At 39.2% G+C, this 25,812-nt stretch overlaps 2 protein-coding genes across 2 annotated transcripts; one reads left to right on the forward strand and one right to left on the reverse strand.

The window, feature by feature from the left end:
* Window positions 1-89: 89 nt before the first annotated feature.
* On the reverse strand, window positions 90-11,338 carry LOC137786138 (calpain-1 catalytic subunit-like; the record flags this gene model as incomplete). Its single annotated transcript, XM_068577789.1, has 16 exons — window positions 11,264-11,338; window positions 8,624-8,876; window positions 8,290-8,359; window positions 7,110-7,228; window positions 6,879-7,012; window positions 6,601-6,775; window positions 5,321-5,395; window positions 5,067-5,152; window positions 4,494-4,568; window positions 3,405-3,565; window positions 2,988-3,154; window positions 2,191-2,202; window positions 1,896-2,104; window positions 683-737; window positions 455-520; window positions 90-147 (listed from the first exon to the last, which is right to left on the reverse strand). Coding segments are annotated over exons 2-16 (1,699 nt in total), but the record flags the coding sequence as incomplete, so codon positions are not given.
* A 7,502-nt stretch (window positions 11,339-18,840) lies between these two features.
* On the forward strand, window positions 18,841-25,655 carry LOC137786139 (calpain-1 catalytic subunit-like). The gene is made up of 12 exons (XM_068577790.1): window positions 18,841-19,077; window positions 19,556-19,625; window positions 19,816-19,934; window positions 20,032-20,165; window positions 20,269-20,443; window positions 21,407-21,481; window positions 21,658-21,743; window positions 23,942-24,016; window positions 24,396-24,556; window positions 24,839-25,005; window positions 25,345-25,356; window positions 25,443-25,655. The coding sequence occupies exons 1-12, from the start codon at window positions 18,841-18,843 to the stop codon at window positions 25,653-25,655; spliced, it is 1,524 nt and encodes a 507-aa protein (XP_068433891.1).
* The last annotated feature ends 157 nt before the right edge of the window (window positions 25,656-25,812 follow it).

The raw sequence follows: 25,812 nt of genomic DNA on the forward strand, positions 1-25,812 counted from the left end.
AGTATATAGCGAGACACTTAATTTGCCATAGCGCTCCACAAGATTATTTAAGAATGTTGTTGCCGCTTTTAGAGTTTTACAGTCCAAACCTTTCAGGATGCGTTCATTCAGAAGCTCCTGCAGCAGCTCAGCGTCCACTTCTTCATACTGGAAATAGAAGGAAAACAAGGAAAGACTCATATTTGGCTCACTTTTGGTTGTCTGAATCTAAGTTATCATTTTCATATTGAGGGTAAATCAAAGCATGCTACACACCATGATATTTATATCAATAAGTGCAGATTCCTGATGCACTGAGGCATTAACCCGCAAAAGAAAAAACAACAATGATGAATCATTTAGCTCAAACACAGAAAATACAGTCCAGAAATATTTTAGGGTTAGGACCAATAACTTACAAGAAGACGCTTATTTTACAGAACATTGAACTATTACTTTAAGACACACAAATTACCTTGTTTGAGTTCTCGCGAAACCAGGTTCTCTTTTTTTCGTCGTCTTCTTCGTCCACTTTTGGCGTCTGCAAAAGATGAAGTGTTTTCAGCTCTACATGAATTACTGCGCTGTTCAATATGTTTGAGTCATATTCTATCAATGCAATCAACACAGTAACCAGCATGAAACACTACAGCGATACCAATATGATACCACCATTGTCTATATATTTCAAAATCTTGCACACCTCTTCTTCTTCTTCTTCATCTTCACTTGCGTAGTCTTGGCCACCAGAATGCTCACTAAATGGAAAGATGAAGCAACATCAAAACATTGTATGTATATATACACACACACACACATATATACATATATACATATACACACACATACACATATACATATACACACACATACATACACATATACATATACACATACACACACACACACACACACACATATACATACACACACACACACACACACACACACACATATACATACACACACACACACACACACACACACACACACAAATATATATAATATTATTAATTAATAAAGTATATAAATTATCATTATTTGTGTTTTTGAGCTATAGAATGTACACAGTAATATTTGTACAATAGTATATCTGTGCAAAATCGATGCTTTTCCTGCTTGTCCTCTCTGCTTGTGCACCTCTCAGCCGCCCCGTGCTCGTCTGTGGCCCCACCACGCAGAAAGACGGGTCTGAGAGGCAGTTCAGCCAAGCACTGATCAAATATATACTTAAATGCAGGGCTCTCGAGTGTCACGCATTAAGCGTGACTGTCAAGCATTTCCGTCTTACGTCACGCCCTCCCGCCACATACTGTATTTCTCACGCTGAAAAAAAAAAACTCTAGGCTATTTAATGTGCCAGCGCCCTGTAAGACATTCTTTGTGGGGCCTCTCATTTGGCCCCACGGTGCGTCTTGTATGTTCTCATTATGTCAAATTGTTGGAGTGAATGTTACATTTTTAACTGTGAAGTAGTAATGTGTGAAACCTTTTTTTTGCATTGTATCATACAGGGATCTTTGTTGAAATTGATTAGATGGCCCTACCAAAACAAAATTGCCATCAGCCGCCACTGGTCACAAATAGTGTAAGGTATTTCTTTTTTAAATTCAGTAATGACATTATAGCTGCTAATCCTACTAACGCTTCGTTAATTGAACGCTTCAGGGATCGACTTGTTCGTAGTCCAAACAGGAGTTCAATGGAGGGTTAATGTCACTTTCTTTGTGCTCCAGAGTTGTTTAAAGGTAATTTCGACAAGTTACTTTTGCTTCTGAGTAATAAATACAATGTGATTTGTTTTTTTAATAAGGACTGATGAAGGTAGGAGTCTTGTTTTTTTTTAAATATGTGTGTGTTTGTCATATAGAGTAACTGTACGAGCTTTCTTAAAGATTAATTTGTGATGGACTTACTGGACGTGGGTCTCTGCCTTGGAGACGATGGTCAGGATGAAGGAGGCCGTCTCATTGGGCTTGAAGGTTGTCGGCACAATCAGGTATTCGCCAGGCTTCAGCATCAGCAACTCCATGACCTCGCGCCCATTCAGGTAGGTTTTTGTTTGGGCAACAGGTCTGTTCCTGCTGAAGAAAGAGGCTGAGAACTTCCCCCTCTGCGTCTTGAACTGTAACAGATACATGTTTTAGTTCATATCACAGCGGCACAATGAATTCTGTCATGTATTGTGTTTGGACTGAAAATGTTACTTACTTCTTCAGTCACCTGAGAAAAAAGAAAACAAAGTTTTTGTTAAATATCAAAATGTGTGAACATCAAGGGCGTAGGTTTGCATGGGGTCCATAGGGACTCGTCACATGTTCAAAACGTAATCATATTATTATCTATACTATGCTCGTCGCCCAAAAGAGAGCAAAAAACACATTTCCACGTTTTCCAATGCGCCTTCGAGCCTCCGAGACAAGATGCAGTCATTTGATTGGCCGAAGTGGCGAGTCAGAAACGTGAGTCTTGACTTGCAGGAAGAGATGTAGTGCAGGTTGAGGAAGCGGGGTCGGCAAAACCGCGGCTCCGACTTGACGCTTTGCCAAGTGGAAAAGTTCTTCACGGGAACTGTTTATTTTGTTTTATTTGTTTTACTAATAATGTGCGTCACATTCTATTATGTCAATGTCAAGCACCTTTCCTTGGAGCTGGCTACTTGTGATTCACACAACCTCACCCTACGACATTAAATATTGATAGGACTTTAGGCCCTGTCATAATTGACAAGTGACTGTATTTGTTTTCTCCTCTTTAAAAGAGTTTGATAGTTATAACAGGTAAAATACCAATACAATGTCAATAATGATATTTATTCTTGTTCGATACGCTGTCCCTACCAATGCTGAGACCGAACCTACGCCCTTGGTGAACATTGAGACTTGTAATATGCAGCATTCAGAATGACTTGGAGAACAGATGTTGCAACAGTCACCTGCCATGTGTATGCATTATATATCCATAGTAGTCGTCGCACCGTGAGAAGAACGATGAAGAGTAATATTTACCTCAAATACATAGAATCCAATGTGGAGGTTTTTGACCAGGCGTCTGTTTCTCTTGTCAGGCTTTTGCATGAGAGACACCAGCAGGCTTTTCTCACCCGGTTTCGCAGAACTTTCAAGGTTTAATTTAGCAATCTTGACACGATACTGAGGATTAGTGAAGAAACTGTCTAGAAGGCAAAAGAGAGAAACATTTCAGCATTTTACCATTTTGCTCAGACAGGCAAATCGGTTCATCATTTTTAAAAGATTAAACCCAATTCGTCTATGTATCAACGACATAAATGATGGATGGACATAATGGTGTGTGTTTTCAAGTTTCTCAGTAACAGTCTATAATTTTTTTATTTTCATATTGCACGCTCCAGTCTCCATACTGCTTTTGAGGGGACAGTTTTGCACCAATTATCCTGGAGTTACCCAAATCATTCATGCATCCTCCAGCAGTTGTTCCTGCAACCCATCGGCCTTCATAGAAAGCGGTCTTCCAGTGGCATGAAGAGTTCTCATCAAGGAATTCAGGACACATGCAGCAGATGTCAAGATCTGAGTAAAACCTACAGAAGTCCTCCAGCGGCATCCTGTTGACATCAGGGATTCATTTAGATAACACATTGTTGTGTTAATCCAGCTATGAAAAAACAATTTCAAGTTATACTAAATGGCAATGTAAATCAGGACTAAATAGTTTTGCCTCCTTGGCAACAAGTATTTCAAAATACAAACTAGTTTTTAATCCTTTTTTAAATATAAAAGTTGTAATAAAGTTTTAGTTTGAGAACATGTTTCGAAAAAAGTTTAGAGAAAGCAAATAAAAATGTGTCGGTTGCGGCTTTCTATTTGTATGTATGTATGTTTTGCAGTGGCGGTCCGTGGTGTTGGCAATTAGCCAGCTGTGATCGCGGCACGCATGCCCCCGCTCCCCGCGAGGGCTAGTTAGCTCGCGAGCTAACAGCGAGCAATGCAGACCTGCTTTCCAGTTTCCATCGCGCATTACATGCGCTTGCCAGTTGGTTTAACTCTGCACACAGAGTCCACAAGGAAGAGTCTCCAGCTCCAGCTTCTTCTTCTTCTCTACAATAAAGTGTTCTTCTTCTAGAAGTTAAATAAGCACAATCAACTTGACTAGGTGCATACAGCGCCACCTAAAGTACAGAAGTGTGTGGTGCAGTTAAGTTAAAAGACAGTTTGCAGAATCAAACCATTAAATTATAGCCATTTTGATTCGGAGCTGGTCAATGAGAAAATAAACTAAGAGGGAAAAATAATGAGAATACATGTGGTGCATTTGTGAAAAACCATTACATTATAAAAGAGATATAACTTTTAATTATTAAAAATATGTATATATATTAAATATATTATAGCATAGCTATAACTTCTGTTAAGGCCAGCAGGCCTCGTTGGCCCTGACGGCCCGCCACTGATGTTTTGTAAGTATGTCAAAACTTTTTGTATTTCTAATTTTTAGAAATGCTTGTTTCCAAATTTAGATTTTAACATACTTACCAAAACTCCCCATCATTCTTCTTTGAAAGGCACATCTCACGATCCTGAGGACTCACAGTATTCCATAACATCGACCTTGAGATGCAAGTTGTCAGGGAAGAAAGAGGAGAAGAAATATTGTTTCAATGAGAACCAAATAACTTCTCCAAAAGGGGGCACAATCTCAGGACCAGAAGCACACGGGTGAGGACAGTTGGTTCAACACTTGGTGTAGCGAGGTACATTTGGAGGAGCAAAGGTATTTCAGCTTGGGCTTGAAAACTAGGCATTTTTATAAGTGTAAAGCTTGTAAATATTGTTGGATTAAGTTTGAAAAAAACAGAGGGTTATTTAATGGAAGATATAATCTAGGGATTTTTTAGATTGAAACACACTAGGCATTAATCGCCAAGGTATCGCTAAGTTGATTTTTATTTATTTTCCATTGGTCCTTTAGGAAACCCCTAACTATGTAAGCACAACACCAAGTACTCATGCCGTAGGTAAGACAGAGTGGATAACAGATCACATGGGCAGATTCATTTGTGTGATTACTAATAGTTTCCATTCCACTGTACTCGGGCTCGTTCTTACGTATCACTCCAGTCTCCTTTCCACTCTCCTTCGCCCCAGGGGTTCCACAAACGCACCAGGTTTACCTGTTGCCCTTGGCTCAGCGTCTTACCAGCAATTACCAGAGAAAACACAATTGTTATTACACGATATACAGTAGAGGCCAACGAAAGGACTTTATTACCCAAAAACTCTATGAATTAACCTTCAAGCTTAACATCCTGACTGCTTGAATTGGGTAAAATGTGTATATAGTGCATTTAAAACATGTTCACCGTCTTCACTCCCGTGACTGCGTAGGCATGGCCTTGGACGATTCCATTTGGCAGCACAGTGTTGGCAGATGTCTCCTACAAGATAGATGTGTATGTTATCATTGCATACCTTTTCTGGACCATGCAATAAATAAACACAAAATTGGCAACAGCAGCTACATATCAAATATTATAAACGTAGCGGAAAGTTTAAAAACTCTTTTATAAGCATGAGTATTGGAGGAAACGTCTTCTTGAAGTGGAGTCACAAAAGGTCGGACCATTTTGTTGGGGCGGTGGGGCCCGAACATTTTTTTGCCTCCAAAGTAGGCGTGACAGAAAAAGTTTGAGAACCACGGGGTTAGCTCAATAAAAAAAATACAAAAGGGGCTTTAGAGGCTCATCAATGCAACAGAAACACTGATTCCACCTAAAAACATATTAAAGCATATTACATTTGACCCTTTCACATGATGAAATCGTCAGCCTGAAAAAATGACCTATTTCCTTGGACTTCAATGTTTTCCAAATCGCCGACTTTATCGCATAAACAAGTCTTTTAAATGTTGTTAAATTCACAAAATATAATGTAAAAATGATGTGTTGACGCGATCCAAATGAACTGGATGACTGTTTGTGACGGCCGCATCCACTAGACAACGTGATTAACTGCTTCCATGCATTATTAGAGGGCAACCATTCAAAACCTTGATCTCATCTTATCTTTCATCACAAATGTTCAATGTCTAACATGTCACTCGCCTCAAGCACTTTCCATTTCGGAAGAACCCGTTTCTCTCACCGTTCATGAAAGGAGTGGGAACTATGATGAAATCATAGTAATACTTAGATAATAATAATACTTAAATTAGCGTTCTGTGTCTTGCTCAGGGACACACCGGGCGAGTGTTGTCGGGGATCGAACCACCGATCGAAGGACGACCTCTGCTCACCACTACGCCACGGTCGCCCCAAAGTGTTTGGACCAGACTTAGACCAGTGATATTCTAATGGTTTTAATCATACTCTTTATTCACATGTAGTTAGTTTTGTAGTACTTTTTCTTTAATCTTACATAATGTTGTATAACAAGTAAAAACATTGGTAGAGAGAAAGGCCATGACATTAAACATCCCTCTGTCAAACAGCAAAGACTGACGCTGCTATTCTGCAATGCAACGCGTATTACCATGTACTCATGTACTTTGGCTCAGATCGTCTCAGCCTTAGGATGTTTTCATGAAACGTGTCAGCACATCAAGAAGAACCAGCGTGGTTTTGTGTGGAACGTGGGTGCTTACCCCTTGCGGTGTACCACAGCCCATCAGTGACTTGGACTGGCCGGCTCTACACATCATTTCCCAGAGGTCTTTGGGAGGTTCTTTCAGATCAATACAGATGTGAACCCCACCGGTGAAGTCCACCAAAGCCTCAGCAGGGGTTCCCGCATTCATGTCCGAGTAAGAACCACACACCCTGAAAACAATTGGGAGTGAAATTACTTTCACAAATGCTCCAAAAAGGCCAATATCACTATGTGAAAAAGTATTTTATGACCCAAGCCATTGTTTTTTCATACTTGGCGTAGGCTTTCTCCAGCAAAGCAGGCCAGAACTCAGTCGGGTTTTTGGATTGAACGAAGATTAGTTTGCCATCAATTGTTGGTAGCTTATCATCAATGACAACGTCCACCCATTTTCCAAATCTCCAGAACTGAGTGGTTGAGAAAGTCAAATGTATAGAGATTTATGTTAAAATGTGATATTTAGCAGAACCTACTTCTTGACCAACACTTCTCACAATGATTTACCCTGAAGTGGAAGATCCCACAGTAGTCCTCATCAAATCTTTGCTCAGGAGGAACAACTTGCTTAAGGATCACACTTTGGAAAGTCAGAGAGCCGATAGACGAGAGAATCCAGCAGTTTCCTGTGTGGAAAATGGTCATTGAGTTGGCAGGAAGGTAAGAGATTACAAACTATTGATAATAACAACAGAGTTAATGAATAAGGAATGCAATTTGAGGTTGGGCATGTTCACACGTTAAAAATGCGTTAACGCAGCAATCTTTTAACGATGACAATTATTTTACCATGACTTAACTGCATTTTTTAAATTATTTTGAATTGGGAAGGGTTGATCACTGCCGCACAGTGTTCATTTGCTAAACCAATATAAAAGAACATGAGCAAAGCTTTTGGGATATTAAGAAATTAACTTTAACCTATTTTACATCTTCTCAAACAGTTTTGTTTGCATAGAGCATTCAGTGTCCATGTTATGGGCTTTTATATGTGTCCATGTACAGGCTTTTTTGAGATTTTTTGATCTCCCTGAAGCAGTTTCTATCCAGCTGAATACATTATTGCACTACTCACACATCCAGGCTGCTTTTACAGGCAGGTAGTAGACTGTTTCCTCCCAGAATGACCTTTTGTCTGTTTTTTTTCAGTGTCCTTCTTTGTGTTTGTAGAGACAGAAAAGTAGCCTTTAGTGATGGGTTTAAGTGGGCCAGCGAATGGCTGAACTCTCAGAAACTACACTAATACTATTATTTACAACCCCAACATACTATTTCCGAAGAAAACACTGCTCAACACGCCAGTGAAAGGCAGTGAAAAACCACTCGAACTCTTTCCCCTGCTCTCTGCATCTGTTCTGCTCTCTTCCACCACAGACAAGTTTGGCGCCGTTCTTTTTTTTATCATTACCGTAGCGGACCGCAAAGCGCCATTGGAAAGCTACACTTCTTAGCGTTCAGAATCCATTGGAATTACGTTGATTGCATAAATATTTGAGGAGTTGCAGTCAAATTAGTTTTGCATCCTGCTTGTATGTTACTTTCTGCTGCTGGCTAAAAGAGTTAAGAAGAAATAAAATGCATTATTGCAATATCTTCTCTGCCCGCCTTTGATATGTCTTCTGCCCATTGTCTTGGCAGAAGACATGTGTTATTTACACATAATTATGAAATGAAGCAATTCTCTTACCAACATCGCCTTGACAATAGTCAAACCTGGAGATCCCGGCAACTTCAAAACATGGATTGGAAACGATTTTCTTAAACAGAGAAGCACAGTACAGCATTGTTAGGTTTGTCTTTGACCTCTGCTGTTTATCCTGAAAAACGCATTAAGCAATGTTTCTGGTTCACTGATGGTGATATGAAAGGTTTGACAGTAGGGCCTATATAACTGAGAATCAACTCTGAGCAGCTTTCAATGATCTAATTTTGCATAAAATATGAAACATTTGCTCACGCATGACACAAGCTAGGTGTACCGGCCTGTTAAACATGGACAAAGATTCGAATGAAACACTCACTGCTGGTCTCCTCCACCTCACTCGCTGCCGTTGAGAAGGACTCAGCACCCCTTCACCGATGGACGTGCTGTCGGGGGGGAACATGTCGTCGATGTACCTCAGCCGTCTGACTCGACAGAACTGTTTCAGCTGCTCGAAGTCTTGGTTCTCAAACCGCTCGGGGTTGCTGAAGGTCCCAGAGCCATCTTTCATTTTGCGGGCATTCATAACGCTCATGCACACTCCAGGTGAAGACATCGCTGCGGTGTTGGAACTGTGTTTAGAAAAAGGAGATCAAAAACAGCAGATTAAACCACATAATTATAACCAAGACACGGTATGGAAAAATAAGCGTAGACCAGCGTCAACCCCTGATATAACTTGGAGAGAGGCAAAAAATGCCCCCAAAATGTCTCCTAATAATTATGATAATTTAAAGAACTCATCAAAAACATCGGAGGCTTTTTGACCCGGTCCAGTTGCCATACAATGTTTTTGATTTTCGCTTTGACTGATGTTGCGTGTGTGTGTGAAGAACCAAACTTTTTAAAAAACAGAAATGGAGCGTTTCTTGATCGGACCCGTGACTGCGTGAGGAGAAATGAGGATCGGCCAACTGTCTCTGTCACATCTCAGGTTCAAAAGGTTTAATACGGCCACTCCAATTCCTGCTCAATGTTGAGCTTAGATCTGTATTTTGTTTTGAGGGAGGGAACAGCAGGAATGTTGCAGGAGGTCGACTTTTGGCAAAACAGCAAGATTCGGCGATTCACACATTAGTACGTGTAGCCTGCTGCCTAATTGTTGGGTACAAGGCGCAGGCACTTTGGCTGGTTCCTGTATTGAACCCGGAGCAGGAGAGCTACTCAAGCGTTGCCATCTTCACTCGGGGAGCGTTTAAAAAACACTCTGCTTTTCACACAACATATTTTTCGACTCTGTCTGCTGATGGGAGTGCTCAGTGCTCACATGTGTGCGCAGGGCGTTACTCCGCTGTGTGCGAAGTTAAATTTCAAATTTTGGTGTTAATATATAAATGTGCTTGTGCCTGAATCCTTTCTCCTTTCTGTCTGCCTGTGAAATACATTGCCGCTTGTTGTTTTTTAATATGAATAAGCGTTATTATAACCAACCACACAAGATATGTTTTTAGATTAAACAGGAGACCGATACCAATCGAGCGTTAAGCATTACAACTCAACAGAAAATAAGGATTTTCTTCAAAACGTGGTGTCTGTTGTCCCATGCAAGAGCCAATCAGCTCTCGCCCTGAAGTCGGTGAGCGAGCCGATACAACGCCTTGCTCTAAAGTTTGTGGAATGTGAAGTTTGACTTCCTTGTGTCCCTGTGACGGGGGGACGCTGAGTAGTTTGAGTCCTGGAGCGTTTACGTACTTTGTTTCTGTCAATATCTAACATGTTGTTGTTGGAGAATTGGTGGCGGGGAATTATCCCAAATTTTTGTAACACATGCTCTTATATTTACGATAGGAAGGTGATATTTGTACAACTTTGCTGTTAAAATACTTTGTAATTATACATAGTTAAGACAACACACTTGTGTTATGAACACGAGCTGCGTGGTTCGCTGACTTCAATTTTCCTTTACGGAAGCAAAAAACAAAAACATTTTTTGTCCTTTTCATCACCGTCTACTCCTAGTACTGTTAGTCGTAGAAGTATGCTTCCCAAATAAAAAACAGGAAATCAATCAATTTACACTTCAGGTCTATACCATTCATTCATCTGTGTGCTTAAAGCAACATTTATTTGGGTTAAAACAGAAGGTTAGAGTTTCCTGTCTCTGTGGATGGAGACTGTTACTGCACTACACCTAAAGGAGGAGCCACAGTATCATTTGCTCTTTGGCGATCATGGAGATGTGTAAGATACACATGAAAGAACAAAACACTCTACACATGAAATAATGCACATTGCAGCCATACCATGCAACAAAAAGACATTTAAAACTGAGGCTTGAATTACCCACATTCTACTTTACTCTGGACCACAAATATCAAAATAAGTGCCAGGCCATGATACCGTTTTCAGTGTCTCAAAAGTAACATCATCAATAACACAACAAGAAATTGGTCTTTTCCTCGGACGATACCACACGATGCAAAAGTGTTAATCAACCTGATTGAAGTGTTACTCGCATATGAAGATCTCAATCTTACCTCTCCAGCTGGAAAGGGGACCTTTTGAGTGTCCGTGGAAGTGGAAGTAAAAAAGAAGACGCTCCAGTTTTATCTTTAGTACAACACCTACAAACGCCTGAAGCTGCTGCTGTCAGGTGTAAATGTTCTTTCATGAAACTCCACCTGAGGCAACAGGTAACCTCCCCAGTATAAACATAGGTGATCGTCAGACCAATACACAGACAGAGAAAGGAGGCAGCTGAGAGATTATCCAAAAGCTGTTTCTCCACATTCATACAACATTTTGAACAGTTTATTAGGTCACTGCAGTGCTGCCAGCCACTAATGGTCAGTAAGAAGTTTAAATGTGATTTTGTTCGTTAGTTGGGTCTTGATAGCCAGCAACTCACAGGCTGTGCATACAAATAATACTACACACTGAGAAATTAGACTAATAAGTTATTATTTATTAGTCTATTGTGCAGAACGTTTGCCCTAAAGTTGCACGCGGTGAGACTGACCTTCTCCTCTTCGTCACTTTCCAAAAGATGCAATTTAACTGTGAGAATAAAAGCAAACAGATATGTCAAAGAAAAATACATGAGCATAAACAGACTTATTTCTGAGATGTGCAGAGAATAAAAGAATAAAGTTATGATCAGGAAATTAGAACCTTGACCAAAAAAGCTTATAACAGCCCCAAAATATTATACGTTTTATATGTAGAACTTAACTGAATTTTTCTTTCAAGAGTTCATTCCAAACACAAAGTGTCAGCTTTGTCAAGTGAATTGTGACGACGGGTCGTCACTGCAAGGCCTAATGATATGATGAACTGGAAATAGTGTAGATGGCATGGAGATACTTACCTGTTTCCTCTTTCCCCAGGGTGTTCGGGCAAAAGATTTCCCCGGGTGCCTAAGCACCCACTTATAGTTCTGGGTGGGACCAAGTGGAGGAAAAGGAAGGGGGGAAGTGACAAGGTTTTGCTGTCTTGGGTGAAGTAAATGAGAAGTGGTTTAAGTTATGTTAGTTATGCCGGGTCTAGATGTTAGTAAAGTTAGTAGGGTTATTTTCGGGGTTGGCACAATAACATAAATGTTTAGGGCACATATTTTTGGGTGGTGAGACGGCCCTATCGGAAGATGGTCTGGGCCAATTAGTCACCAAAGGGTGTTTAAAAGGAGCCTAATTTGTTTGTGGAGGAGAATTTAAAAAAATGATGTTGCAACTCAACTCCAGTCTCTCCAGAGTGCGTTTATTTTGAACTTGCCACTCGGTCATCGTAACATGAATGAATCCTAAAACTGAAGCTTCTTTGCATGCAAATTATTTATGCAGAGTGTCTACGCTTATTTCAGCACACCGTCTCTTGGTTATAACTATTTAGTTGAATCTGTTTGTGTCACCGTATTTAAGAAGGAAATAGGGGAATTAAACAAGTGATGATAAAGATGGATGTTCGAACTCAGTCTATATATAGAAAATTAAAAAAAATGTTTTTGATCTCCCTTTTTCTAAATACGGTTCCAACACCGCAGCAATGTCTTCACCTGGAGTGTGAATGAGCGTTATGAATGCCCGCAAAATGAAAGATGGCTTTGGGACCTTCAGCAACCCCGAGCGGTTTGAGAACCAAGCCTTCGAGAGTTGATTCCCAGTTATATAGGCCTTACTGTCAAACCTTTCATAACCTCAGTGCATATTTTGCTTCAGTATTCCGCTCAGAAACATTGCTTAATGCATTTTTCAGGATAAACAGCAGAGATCACAGACAAACCTAACAATGCTGTACTGTGTTGGTGTACTGTTATCTGACAATTACAATTTCTCTGTTTAAGAAAATCGTTTGCAATATTGTACTAATGCATTTTATTTAGGGCTTGGCAAAGTTGAAAAAATTAACTGATTAATTGCATGATTTTTCTGCAATTAACTGCGATTAATCGCTGTTAAAGGAGCCCGTCCACCAACACGGGCTACTAACTGGTTCGGTTAACGCTCCCTTGCTTAGTTGAAGGAACTTCTATGTCAAATGTAATATGTATATATTCAAATGTATATATATATATATATATATATATATATATATATATATATATATATATATATATATATATATATATATACATATATATATATATATATATATATATATATATATATATATATATATAAACATTCTACTCATTAGTATGCGTAATCAAATGTAGCTCAAATTTATCCAGTGCTAAACACATTTATATATATATATATATATATATATATATATATATATATATATATATATATATATATATATATATATGCGCAGAGTTATTGCACCGGTATTGCTCCTGACATATGTGACTTGTTCAGAGTGGTCACCTGTGGAAACAAACTGTTTGTTTTTGTGTCCAGATGTTTAGCAGTGTTCTGTTATGTTAGTAACACAAAATAATATAATGCAAAGTGTACACAACCTGATCCAACTTCTCCCTCTCGGATGTCCATATATTTGTGTTGCACCTCTGCCCTCTTGTGGATGAATACAGGACAGGGTGCAATCTGAGGATTTTACCTGTACGTCTAAAAATAGAATGAGAGATTCTGGCTCAACTTCTCATCCATAGAAGGACAACTTCCTGGCTCACCTGCCTTAACCCTTCAGGGTCTCAGGCCTTTTTTCGCAAAGTTTACACAATTTCTTGAATACACACTTTAAAGGCACTTGCATATGTGATATACATCATGTGTTACATCTAACATCTCAGAGATGTATGTGTGTACTCTGTACTCTGTATGTATGTGTGTACTACTCTGTATGTACGTGTGTACTATGTACTCTGCATGTATGTGTACTATGTCCTCTCTATGTATGTGTGTACTATGTACTCTGTATGCATGTGTACTATGTACTCTCTATTTATGTATGTACTATGTATGTGTACTATGTACTCTCTATGAATGTGTGTATTATGTACACTGAACGTGTGTGTACTATGTACTCTATATGTACTCTGTATGTATGCATGTGTACTATGTAATCTGTATGTATGTATGTGTACTATGTACTCTGAATGTGTGTGTACTATGTACTCTGAATGTGTTTGTACTATGTACTCTGAATGTATGTGTGTACTATGTACTCTGAATGTATGTGCGTAGTATGTACTCTGTATGTATGTGTACTATTTACTCTGAATGTATGTGTACTATGTACTCTGAATGTATGTGTACTATGTACTCTGAATGTATGTGTGTACTATGTACTCTGAATGTATGTGCGTACTATGTACTCTGAATGTATGTGTGTACTATGTACTCTTTACCAGCACATGCTCATGAGGAGCAAAGCAGAGCCGTCGTCACTAAAAGAAAACTTTTTTTTTACCTGGTTTTAGGTGGATAGTGTGTTGTCTATATATTTTTACAGCGTAGGTGGGCGGGTATGTCCTCAGGGATTTCCTGAGTATTCATTGGTAGTTTACACAAAATGTCGACCTGAATTGACAAATCTCAATTGAAAGGCGGAGCTGCACACAGACTGCATCGTGTCAGCTCCTTCACATGCACACAGACACACACAGAGCAGGAGGCCGGAAACTGCAGCGTTTGAAGGATCTTACAGCAGCGGATTTTTTTCTCTTGCGCCGTTTTTTCGCGAAAATATGAATAATTAAAAAAGGCTGTCAATCAATATCAGTCTATATGTTACTGGTTATGAGTAAATGAATATGACACGCAAAAAAAAAAAAAAAAAAGTTTGAGGTCCGCCTCGGAAAAAAAGCAGGGGGATTGGATTTTAAAAGACAGAAATGAATTACAGTTTAACTTCATCCTACTTCAAGGCCGGTCTAAGTCATGGCCAGGTTACATCACAAAAATAGTGCCGCAATATGACACACATCTCATCATATGAATATCTGTGGGGGAGAATTTGCACATTCCTCCTGTGTTGGCAGAGAGTTTCTCCCCTACAGACATACGGGTTAGCCGAGTTGGAACTTGTTGTTGTACATGTGTCCCACCGCTCAGCCGATGCATAGTTGGATTTGCCCCAAGGAGCTGGTGAGGCCCTGATCGCTCCACAAGTTTACCATAATGTGTTCTCGGCTTGTTTGAGCTGCCAGTAATCAGAAGGACCTGATCATCGTTTAATGGTCGATTGGAGCAATAAATATTCAATGACGTGAATGACATTGGAAGCACAAAGCGTTCTAAAACCTGATTTGTATTTAATTTGCCGTGTTCCAGCTGATACTTTGTATGTGAAATCGGCAGTTGTTTGTTAAATCAGCCACCATTTTGTTCCAATCAGTTGTTTACGAATGTGAAATATGTGTTAAGACCTTGTAAATACCTTGCGTTTGATAAAGAATCCAGAACAGACAACAGAATCAAGTCTGATTTAGTTAAAACAAGAATCAACACACATTTTTGATGCCGATGTGCATTTGTGGCCAATTGTGTAAGTGGGAATTTGGGTTTTGATATCACACCAGGATGTTAGGAGAATAACCTAAATTCCCAAACTCCCCTAAAGCATCGGCCGTGTGTGTGTTGAACAGGAAAGAGGATGCTCAGTGGGATGGCGCTGCTTCACGGCGCCTCCTCTGGACATCTGACCCAGGAGAGTTTCATCAGTCTCATCCTCCGCTTTCATAACGAAGGATGTGGACGTTCCTGCATTCTTTCATGTCTAGTTTATACGTCTCCATGATCGTTAAAGTTAGACTGGCAAACAAGAGCAAAATGGTACAGTGCTTCCTCCTTTAGATGTCATGCAATCCATCTCATCCACAGACAGGTAACCGAGTAAAACATGTTTCAAGTTCTGACCTTTGTGGTTAATACCATTGCTTCATCAAAAGTCCATTTGCTTTTAATCATAATGTTGTGTATGGATCTAAATAAATGTGATATCTTTAAGCACACGGATGAATGAATGGTATTAGCCTAAAACTTTCATGGATTGATTTCCTCACACTGTGGCGAGCGAAACACTGTCTATTCTGTAACCTCCATGACCGTCACACCATAAAGATATCTGAGAGAGAATTTGCATATTGTCCTTGTGTCTGCAGAGGTTTCCTCCTCTCAAGACACGCAGGTTCGGCAAGTTGGAACTTGTACATTGACCAAATGTCAAATGCTTTGCTGTACTCTTCATGAATAGGCTCTAATCATGTAGAGACAGCTTTTGTATGTCTCTAAGCCCCTTTCTTTGTCTGTCTTTGGTCTAACTGTCACTCATTACGTTTCTGCCTGGATAATGCACTAGGCTGTGGGAAGGTTACCTGTTGCCTCAGGCATAAAAACTGGATTGTCTTCTTTTTTCTTTGCACTTCCACAGACACTCAAAGAGGTCCCTTTCCAGCTGAGAGGTAAGATTTAGATCTGCATATGCGAACAACACTTCAATCAGGTCGATTTACACTTTTGCATCTTGTGGTATTGTCCTAGTAAAAGGCCAATTTCTTGTTGTGTTATTGACAATGTTACTTTTGAGACACTGAAAACGGTATTAGCTGCTTGCACTTCTTTACTTCTCATGGGTCATTTTGATATTTGTGGTCCAGGGTAAAGTAGAATATGGGTAATTTAAGCCTCAGTTTTAAATATCTTTTTATTTTTTGACTGCATCCACAGGTAATCTTGATCTCGTGTTTTAATCCAAATAAATATGGTTGCTTTAAACACAGAGATGAATGAATGGTAAAGACCTGAAGTGTAAATTGATTCCCTGTTTTTTATTTGGGAAGCATACTTCTACGACTAACAGTACTAGCAGGAGACGATGATGAAAAGGACAAAAGAAATAGTTTGTTTTTGCTTCCGTAAAGGGAAACTGAAGTCAGTGAAACAAACAGCTTGTGTTAATGTTGTGATCTATAATTTAAAGGAATGGGATGTAGTTTGTGACAAATTCCTATTTCAAAGGCTGGTTTGACAACAAGTTTGCCCGTCAGGAAAGTTATAATAGACGTAGGCTATTTCCTGCACAATATTTCATTTTGTGGTGTATGAATCACACTCATGTTTTTGGAAACATGAGTATCTTCAGAATCTGTAAACAGCAACAACAACAGTTCTTAACTATGTACAATTACAAAGTATTTTAACAACAAAGTTGTACAAATATGACCTTCCTATTGTAAATATAAGAACAGAAGAAAAAATAAAAGAAACATGCACTTTATTATCCCCTTGGGGAAATTCTTCTCTGCATTTCACCCATCCTTGATGAAGGAGCCCGGGGAGCAACCAGGGTCTGGGTGTCTTACTCAGAGACACTTCAACGTGTGAACTATGGAGGGACTGGGGATCGAACCGGGTACCGTGCGGACCAGCACTCATCCCCCTGAGCGACAGCCGCCCCCAACGAGAGCATACTTAAACAGATCTGTGATCATAACCCCCAAGTCTACAACAACAACATGTTAGATATCGACAAAAACACAAATAATTCTGAGTGTTCTCGAGCACTTACACGCCCCGTAACTAAAACGACACAGCGACATCCATTCACGAGGACACGAGGAAGTCAAACTCCACATTCTGCAGTTTTTAGAGCAGGGCGCCGCAGCTGCTCTCCACCGGCAGCGTGGCCCAGGGCCTGATGGGAAACGCTTGGCTGTCGCACCGTCAAAGAGCTGATTGGCTCTTGCATGTGACAACAGACACCATGTTTTGTAGAAAATCCTCATTTTCTGTTTCGTTGGAATACTTAACGCTTGATTATTGTCTATCTGTCTCATGTTTAATCTAAAAACATATGTATATATATATATATACATTTGTGTGGTTGATTTTAATAAAACTTATTTTTATAACCCATCAAAATAAGCAGCAATGTCTTTCACAGGCAGATATAAAAAAAGACAAAGGATGAAGGTACGGGTGATGTAATTCTGGTTGGGTCTTGATAGCCAGCAACTTATTATACAAACCAAAAAATTAGACTGATAAGTTTAAGTTGCACACAGTGAAAAATTGTGAAAATAAAAGCAAACAGATATGTGGAAAATAAACACCTAAATATAAACAGGCGTAATTATCTTAATAGTGCAACGTCTGCAATAAACCAGTTGCAGATAATCCAGAATGCTGCTGCCAGAATACTGACGAGGACAAACAGACAATCCCATCTCACCCTCACTCTCAGGTCTCTTCACTGGCCCCCCGTCGAGCAAAGGATCCTCTTTAAAATCCTCACCCTCACGTACAGAGCGCTACACGGTCAGACTCCATCATATGTGGCTCAACTACTTCGCCCTTATTCAACAGCCCGCAACCTCAGGTCCAACCAGTTGAATCTTCTGTCCGTCCCACACACTCGCTTTGTGGTCGTTTTCGTGGTGACCGAGCTTTTGAGGCAGTAGCTCATAAGCTTTGGAACAATTTACCTGTACAAATTTGGTTCGCTGATTCGGTGATGTCTTTTAAAAAATAACTAAAGACTTACCTGTTTACGCTGGCGTTGGTTTAAATACCTACAACCTGCTTTTATCTGTTTTTAGTTGTTTTTATTTGTTTTAATGTGTTTTTTTTGCCACTCCATCCATTAATGTGTTTTTTACTGTGTTTTTTTTTTTATCTGTACAGCACTTTGTGACCTCTTTGTCTGTGAAATGCGCTCTACGAATAAAATTATCATTATGTGCAGAGAATAAAAGAATACAGTTATATTGAGGAAAATAGTACCTTGACCTCAAAAGCTTATAACGGCCCCAATCTATTATTCATTTTATATGTAGAACTTAATTGAATTTTTATTTCAAGAGCGTCTTCCAAACACAAAGTGTCAGCTTTGTCAAGTGAATGAATCCTAAAACTGAAGCTTCTTTGCATGCAAATGAGTGTCTTTGCATATTTTTCCATACCGTGTCTTGGTTATGACTATGTGGTTGAATCTGCTGTTTGTGTCACCATATTTATGAAGGAAAAAGAGGAATCCAACAGGTATTTAGAAAGATGGATGTGTTAACTCAGTCTATAGTTTCACATAATCTAAAAAGCAAACTGTCTAAAAAAAATAAATAATCTCAAGGTAAACCTTTTCATGAAAAATTGTTTTTGATCTCCTTTTTCTAAACAGAGTTCCAACACCGCAGCAATGGCTTCACCTGGTGTGTGCATGAGCATTTTGAATGCCCGCAAAATGAAAGATGGTTTTGGGACCTTTACCAACCCCGAGCGGTTTAACAACCAAGACTTCGAGCAGCTGAAACAGTACTGTCAAATCAGACAGGTGAGGTACATCGACGAGATGTTCCCCCCCGACCGCAGGTCCATCGGCGAAGGGGTGCTGAGTCCTTCTGATCTGATGCGAGTGACGTGGAATCGACCAAGAGTGAGTGTTTCATTTAAATCCTTGTAAACGTTTAGCCAGCTTGTGTCATGCACGAGCAACTGTTTCACATTTTATGCAAAATTAGATTATTGAAAGCTGCTCAGAGCCAAAAAGTATGATGTTGATTCTCAGTTACATATATATATATATATATATATATATATATATATATATATATATATATATATATATATATAAGCAGTACTATCAAACCTTTCATATCACCATCAGTAAATCAATTGGTTCAGTATTTATGTGAGAAATATTGCTATATACAGTAGTCAAAGACATATATATAAGCAGTACTATCAAACCTTTCATATCACCATCAGTAAATCAATTGGTTCAGTATTTATGTGAGAAATATTGCTATATACAGTAGTCAAAGACAGGTGTGTCTTTGACTACAATGCTGTAGTGTATTGTTGTATAGTAATCTGACATTTAACAAGTGTTGTCAACAATGTCTCTGTTAAAGAAAATCGTTTCAAATCCATGTTTTGAAGTGGACGGGATCTCCAGGTTTGATTTTGGTCAAGGCATGCTTGGTAAGAAAATTGCTTAATTTCATAATTATGTTTAAATTGTTGTTCCGGCAAAGTCATTTTACAAGAACAGACAATTAAGGAGAGCAGAGAAGATATTGTGCTTTGTTCCTTATTCATTAACTCTGTTGTTATTATCAATGGTTTGTAATCTCTTACCTTCCTGCCAACTCAATGACCATTTTCCACACAGGAAACTGCTGGATTCTCTCGTCTATCGGAGCTCTGACTTTCCAAAGTGTGATCCTTAAGCAAGTTGTTCCTCCTGAGCAAAGATTTGATGAGGACTACTGTGGGATCTTCCACTTCAGGGTAAATCATTGTGAGAAGTGTTGGTCAAGAAGTAGGTTCTGCTAAATATCACATTTTAATATAAATCTCTATACATTTGACTTTCTCAACCACTCAGTTCTGGAGATTTGGAAAATGGGTGGACGTTGTCATTGATGATAAGCTACCAACAATTGATGGCAATCTAATCTTCGTTCATTCCAAAAACCCGACTGAGTTCTGGCCTGCTTTGCTGGAGAAAGCCTACGCCAAGTATGAAAAAACAATGGCTTGGGTCATGAAATACTTTTTCACATCGTGATATTGGCCTTTTTGGAGCATTTGTGAAAGTAATTTCACTCCCAATTGTTTTCAGGGTGTGTGGTTCCTACTCGGACATGAATGCGGGAACCCCTGCTGAGGCTTTGGTGGACTTCACCGGTGGGGTTCACATCTGTATTGATCTGAAAGAACCTCCCAAAGACCTCTGGGAAATGATGTGTAGAGCCGGCCAGTCCAAGTCACTGATGGGCTGTGGTACACCGCAGGGGGTAAGCACCCACGTTCCACACAAAACCATGCTGGTTCTTCTTGATGTGCTGACACGTTTCATGAAAACATCCTAAGGCTGAGATGATCTGAGCCAAAGTACATGAGTACATGGTAATACGCGTTGCATTGCAGAATAGCAGCGTCAGTCTTTGCTGTTTGACAGATGGATGTTCGATGTCATGGCCTTTCTGGCTACCAATGTTTTTACTTGTTATGTAACTTACATACTCAGTGCTGAGCATGCCTTAAAGGTACAGACTCACAATAGGGAGGGAGACATCCTGCTGCATCAAATGTTAGCATTATTATTTGTAAGGCAAGTATGATAAGGGAAAATAAAGGGAAATTCCACCATAACACTTTAGTGTGCTAAGAAAGCAGAGATGCATGCTGTTCGAGGTCACAGTCATTGTTGATTTTAATGGTCCAAACTGACCCCCAAATGGCTCCTCAGAATCTCACTGGTTTAAGTCTGGTCTGCTAAATTTTGTGAATTGAGCACTGGCATGATTTCATAATAGTTGCCACTCCTTTCATGAACGGTGAGAGAAACAGGTTCTTCAAGTGACCGTTGTTGTGGTAAAGTTTGCAAATTGGAAAACATTAATGTCCAAGGAGGGAACATAATATGAGTCATCATTTCAGGCTGAGACTTGCATGATTTAAAATATGCTCTAATATGTTTTTAGGTGGCATTACTGTTTACGTTGCATTGATGAGCCTTTAAATCCCCTTTTGTATTGAGCCTATCTAATATAATAACTACCAAGAAGATGTTTTCTCTCTTACTCATGCTGATGCTTATAAAAGAGTTTAATATATTTTAGAATCTTAGCTACATTTATAATATTTGATATTTAGCTGCTGTTGCCAACTTTGTGATCATTTATTTCATGGTTCAGGAAAAGTATGTTGCACACGACAACCTGCAATGATAACATACACATATCTACATCTTGTAGGAGACATCTGCCAACACTGTGCTACCAAATGGAATCGTCCAAGGCCATGCCTACGCAGTCACGGGAGTGAAGACGGTGAACATGTTTTAAATGCACTATATACACATTTTACCCAATTCAAGCAGTCAGGATGTTAAGCTTGAAGCTTACGTTTTTAATTCATAGAGTTTTTGGGTAATAAAGTCCTTTCGTTCGCCTCTACTTTATATCGTGTAATAACAATTGTGTTTTCTCTGGTAATTGCTGGTAAGACGCTGAGCCAAGGGCAACAGGTAAACCTGGTGCGTTTGTGGAACCCCTGGGGCGAAGGAGAGTGGAAAGGAGACTGGAGTGATACGTAAGAACGACCCCGAGTACAGTGACTGTGTCACACAGAGAAAAGCCTCTGATTTGCTACCTCAGAAGATAGATCACAGAAACAATTTTTCACTGACAATATTGTACATTTTGGGATGTGTTTCTGCTTCATGATGATAAGCTGTACAGTGGTAGAAACATGTTTTGTAATTAATTTGTAAAGAGGTTGAGGACATTTTGCACAGAACCATGAGAAGCCTTTTTGTAGTTGTCTGATAATACCTTTCTCATTATTTTAAACTGGTTGTGCCAGTTAAAAGCACCACTTTTTGGCAGATATTCTACATCCATACAGTACAGTGGCATTCCTTTTCAAATGAGCTAAATTAACAATATTTAAAGTATCTTAGCTTTTTAACTTTAAACAAATTATTACTAGTCCAAGCTCAGCAAAATGATGTATAAAGTTGGTGCTGGTGTCTCATCCAAGTCATTATACTAGATTTTTGCTGTGCACATTTTGAAGCATAATCCCATCAGGTATGTGTGGTTTTATGATAGCGTGCCAGTGCAAAACCTGCTGACAGCGTTTGGAACCGCGCCATGAGAAATCTTCAGCTGTCTCGTCTTCAAGTTATGACAATTTTAGGTCTTGTCAGGTCATGTTTTGATGGACTGGAAATGCAGCTTGATGACATTTATCCAGCGGCATATCCGTTAGCTTTTTCAACTTAATGTCATAATGGCTTGGATACTATGGCCCAATGCCAATCTCCACCGTTACGGACTCACGGACTTTGAGGCTCGCTCCCGCGAAGTCCGAACGGTTTAGGGGTTTCCCATTGTCAAATCATTGAGTGCTCGAGGGCTCTCTGGCAGTCATTTTGAGCCCTTTATGAACCCTTTCCGTAAGTCAGCATTAGATACCGACTTTGCCTAAGGGAATTACCCACAGTTCATAGTAATGTGACATTAAACATGCAGTTCCCAATGGAAGAATGGACACGTGAAAAAAAGGTAAACAAAGAGGCACGTGTGCATTTAGCTTGATAAAATACCTTTATACTACAACATTACGGATTAAAGATGGAACATAAAAACACATGAAATCAGAGGAATATAAGTAGAAATTATACATATAATATTTTATTTACATTCATCAAACATTTCATTTTGACAAACTATTTAATAGATTGTTTAAAATGACTTCTCATCTCATAACGAAGACATTCAAATCAGTGAATAAAAAGTATAAAATAAATACACAATTGTACACAATATATTTCTATGGAGTCACGTGATGTTGCAGCAAAGTGCTGTCGCATTTATATTTACACCAGTTCAAGCCTCACAGCCTCTCACACCATCAGTGCCGTGTAGTGCACACCAACGGCGGACTGGCAGACGGTTACTGTCAGACCGACCTACTCAATAGGTGGTGCGTTCATACGGACGGTCATGTGTGGACAGCAGACGCTCACTCTGCTCTACAATTTTTTTTACACTATAACGGGCATAGAGGGAGGTCACACGAGGTGTGTAGGCCAACCTGCGCAGCTATTTTAACCGTATAAGCACCAAGCCTCCCCGTGCCTATTCTCGGACAACAAAAAATAGAACAGTTTTTTAAACGTTTCCTTAATTATCTCCACAACCACATGGTTGTTTAACTTTGCTATAATACTGTAACCCTTGTAAGAAGAGACCTATGGTTTAAAAAAAAGAATTTTAGTAACCATTAAGTTTTAGTACTTATGTAAATTTGCCGTTACATTTCACTAAACCCTTAATACGTTGGATTTAGCCGGCTTTGAAGGCCCACCACTGCACTTACATACATAGCTCCTAAAAGGCTGATTGATGGAATAAAATTAAAGAATCAATATAGAATAGGCCGTGATACGCTGGCAAGTAATGCCTGGTATGTTTCAATGTATGTTGTATCTTCCATTAATTAACAACTTCACAGTTTAATTTCGTTAGACCTTATCTGTTTTGTTTTTTTCAAACTCAATTCTACAATATTTACCAGCTTTATACTTAGAAAAATGCCTAGTTTTCAAGCCCAAACTGAAATACCTTTGCTCCTCCAAATGTACCTCACTACACCAACTGTTGAACCAACTGTCCTCACCCGTGTGCTTTTGGCCCTGAGATTGTGGCCCCTTTTGGAAAAGTTGGTTCTCATTTAAACAATATTGTCTCTCCTCTTTCTTCCCTGACAACTTGCATCTCGAGGTCGATGTTATGGAATACTGTGAGTCCTGAAGATCGTGAGATGTGCCTTAAAAAGAGGGATGATGGGGAGTTTTGGTAAGTATGTTAATATCTAAATTTGGCCACAGACATTCTTAAAATTCCAAGTTCAAAATGTTTTGACATACTTAAACAAATAGAAAGCAGCAACTGACACATTTTTATTTGTTTTCTTAGCATGATTAAACTTTGCTTATACTTTATAATTAAAAGGGAATTAAAAACTAATTTGTGCTTTGAAACCACAGTTTTACATATAAAAAGTAGAGTGTAAGTATGTACATACAGTATACTGATTAAAGTGTATCATATTGTTTTTATGTAAGGACATGTGTGGCCAAGAGAATCAATACAATGTAATCCCCATTTACATTGCAATTTAGTATAACTTGAGATTGTTTTTTGTGTTATCTAAATGAATCCCTGATGTCAACAGGATGCCGCTGGAGGACTTCTGTAGGTTTTACTCAGATCTTGACATCTGCTGCATGTGTCCTGAATTCCTTGATGAGAACTCTTCATGCCACTGGAAGACCGCTTTCTATGAAGGCCGATGGGTTGCAGGAACAACTGCTGGAGGATGCATGAATGATTTGGGTAACTCCAGGATAATTGGTGCAAAACTGTCCCCTCAAAAGCAGTATGGAGACTGGAGCGTAGCAATATGAAAATATATAGATTGTCATTGAGAGAAAAACTTGAAAATTAAAAAGACCCACACACAACGCTACATAATTCTTTATATCCATCCATCATTTCTGTCAGTTAATGTCATTGATAAATAGACAAATTGGGTTTAATTCTTTTAAAATGATTAAGAGATTCTTCCAACTGAGCAAAATGGTAGAACGCTAAAATGTTTCTCTCTTTGCCTTCTAGACAGTTTCTGCACTAATCCACAGTATCGTGTCAAGATTGATGAATTACTCAGTGGATGTTCTTCGAAAAAGGTGGAGAAAAACATGCTGGTGTCTCTCATGCAAAAGCCTGACAAGAGAAACAGACGACTGGTCAAAAACCTCCACATTGGACTCTATGTATTTGAGGTAAATATTACTCTTCATCGTTCTTCTCACAGTGCGACGACTACTATATATAATGCATACACATGGCAGGTGACTGTTGAAAGTACTCACATTAACTTAAAGCGAACATGTAGCTTGTGTCGGCTCAGTCACCACTGTGTCATTGTTGTAAACGAATATCAGGGCTAAATCAGAAAGTTATCATTTACATTTTTGTGGCTTATGGCAATAAAGATGCAATAAAACCTCATGAAACATCTGTTCTCTAAGTCATTTTGAATGCAGCTTATTACAAGTCTCCAGTATTCACACATTTTGGTCCTTAACAAAAACTTTATTTTCTTCTGATTTTTTTCTCAGGTGACTGAAGAAGTAAGTAACATTTTCAGTCCAAACACAATACATGACAGAATACATTGTGCCGCTATGATATGAACTAAAACATGTATCTGTTACAGTTCAAGACGCAGAGGGGGAAGTTCTCAGCCTCTTTCTTCAGCAGGAACAGACCTGTTGCCCAAACAAAAACCTACCTGAATGGGCGCGAGGTGATGGAGTTGCTGATGCTGAAGCCTGGCGAATACCTGATTGTGCCGACAACCTTCAAGCCCAATGAGACGGCCTCCTTCATCCTGACCATCGTCTCCAAGGCAGAGACCCACGTCCAGTAAGTCCATCACAAATTAATCTTTAAAAAAGCTTGTACAGTTACTCTATATGACAAACACACACATATTTTAAAAAAAACAAGACTCATAACTTCATCATTCCTTCATTCCAACTTTCAATTTAAAATGTAAAAAAGGAATATCTAATACTACTCAAGTC

Source organism: Clinocottus analis, unplaced genomic scaffold, assembly GCF_023055335.1.
Source record: "Clinocottus analis isolate CAN_PGR_092001 unplaced genomic scaffold, fCliAna1.0.p SCAF_156, whole genome shotgun sequence".
Taxonomy (NCBI): Eukaryota; Metazoa; Chordata; class Actinopteri; order Perciformes; family Cottidae; genus Clinocottus; species Clinocottus analis.

Coding starts and splice junctions, on each gene's coding strand:
- LOC137786139 (XM_068577790.1), top strand. CDS start 18,841: ATGGCTTCACCTGGTGTGTGCATGAGCATTTTGAATGCCCGCAAAATG. Junction 20,166..20,268: donor CTGGAGAAAGCCTACGCCAA/GTATGAAAAAAC, acceptor AATTGTTTTCAG/GGTGTGTGGTTCCTACTCGG. Junction 21,482..21,657: donor CAGTCACGGGAGTGAAGACG/GTGAACATGTTT, acceptor ATTGCTGGTAAG/ACGCTGAGCCAAGGGCAACA.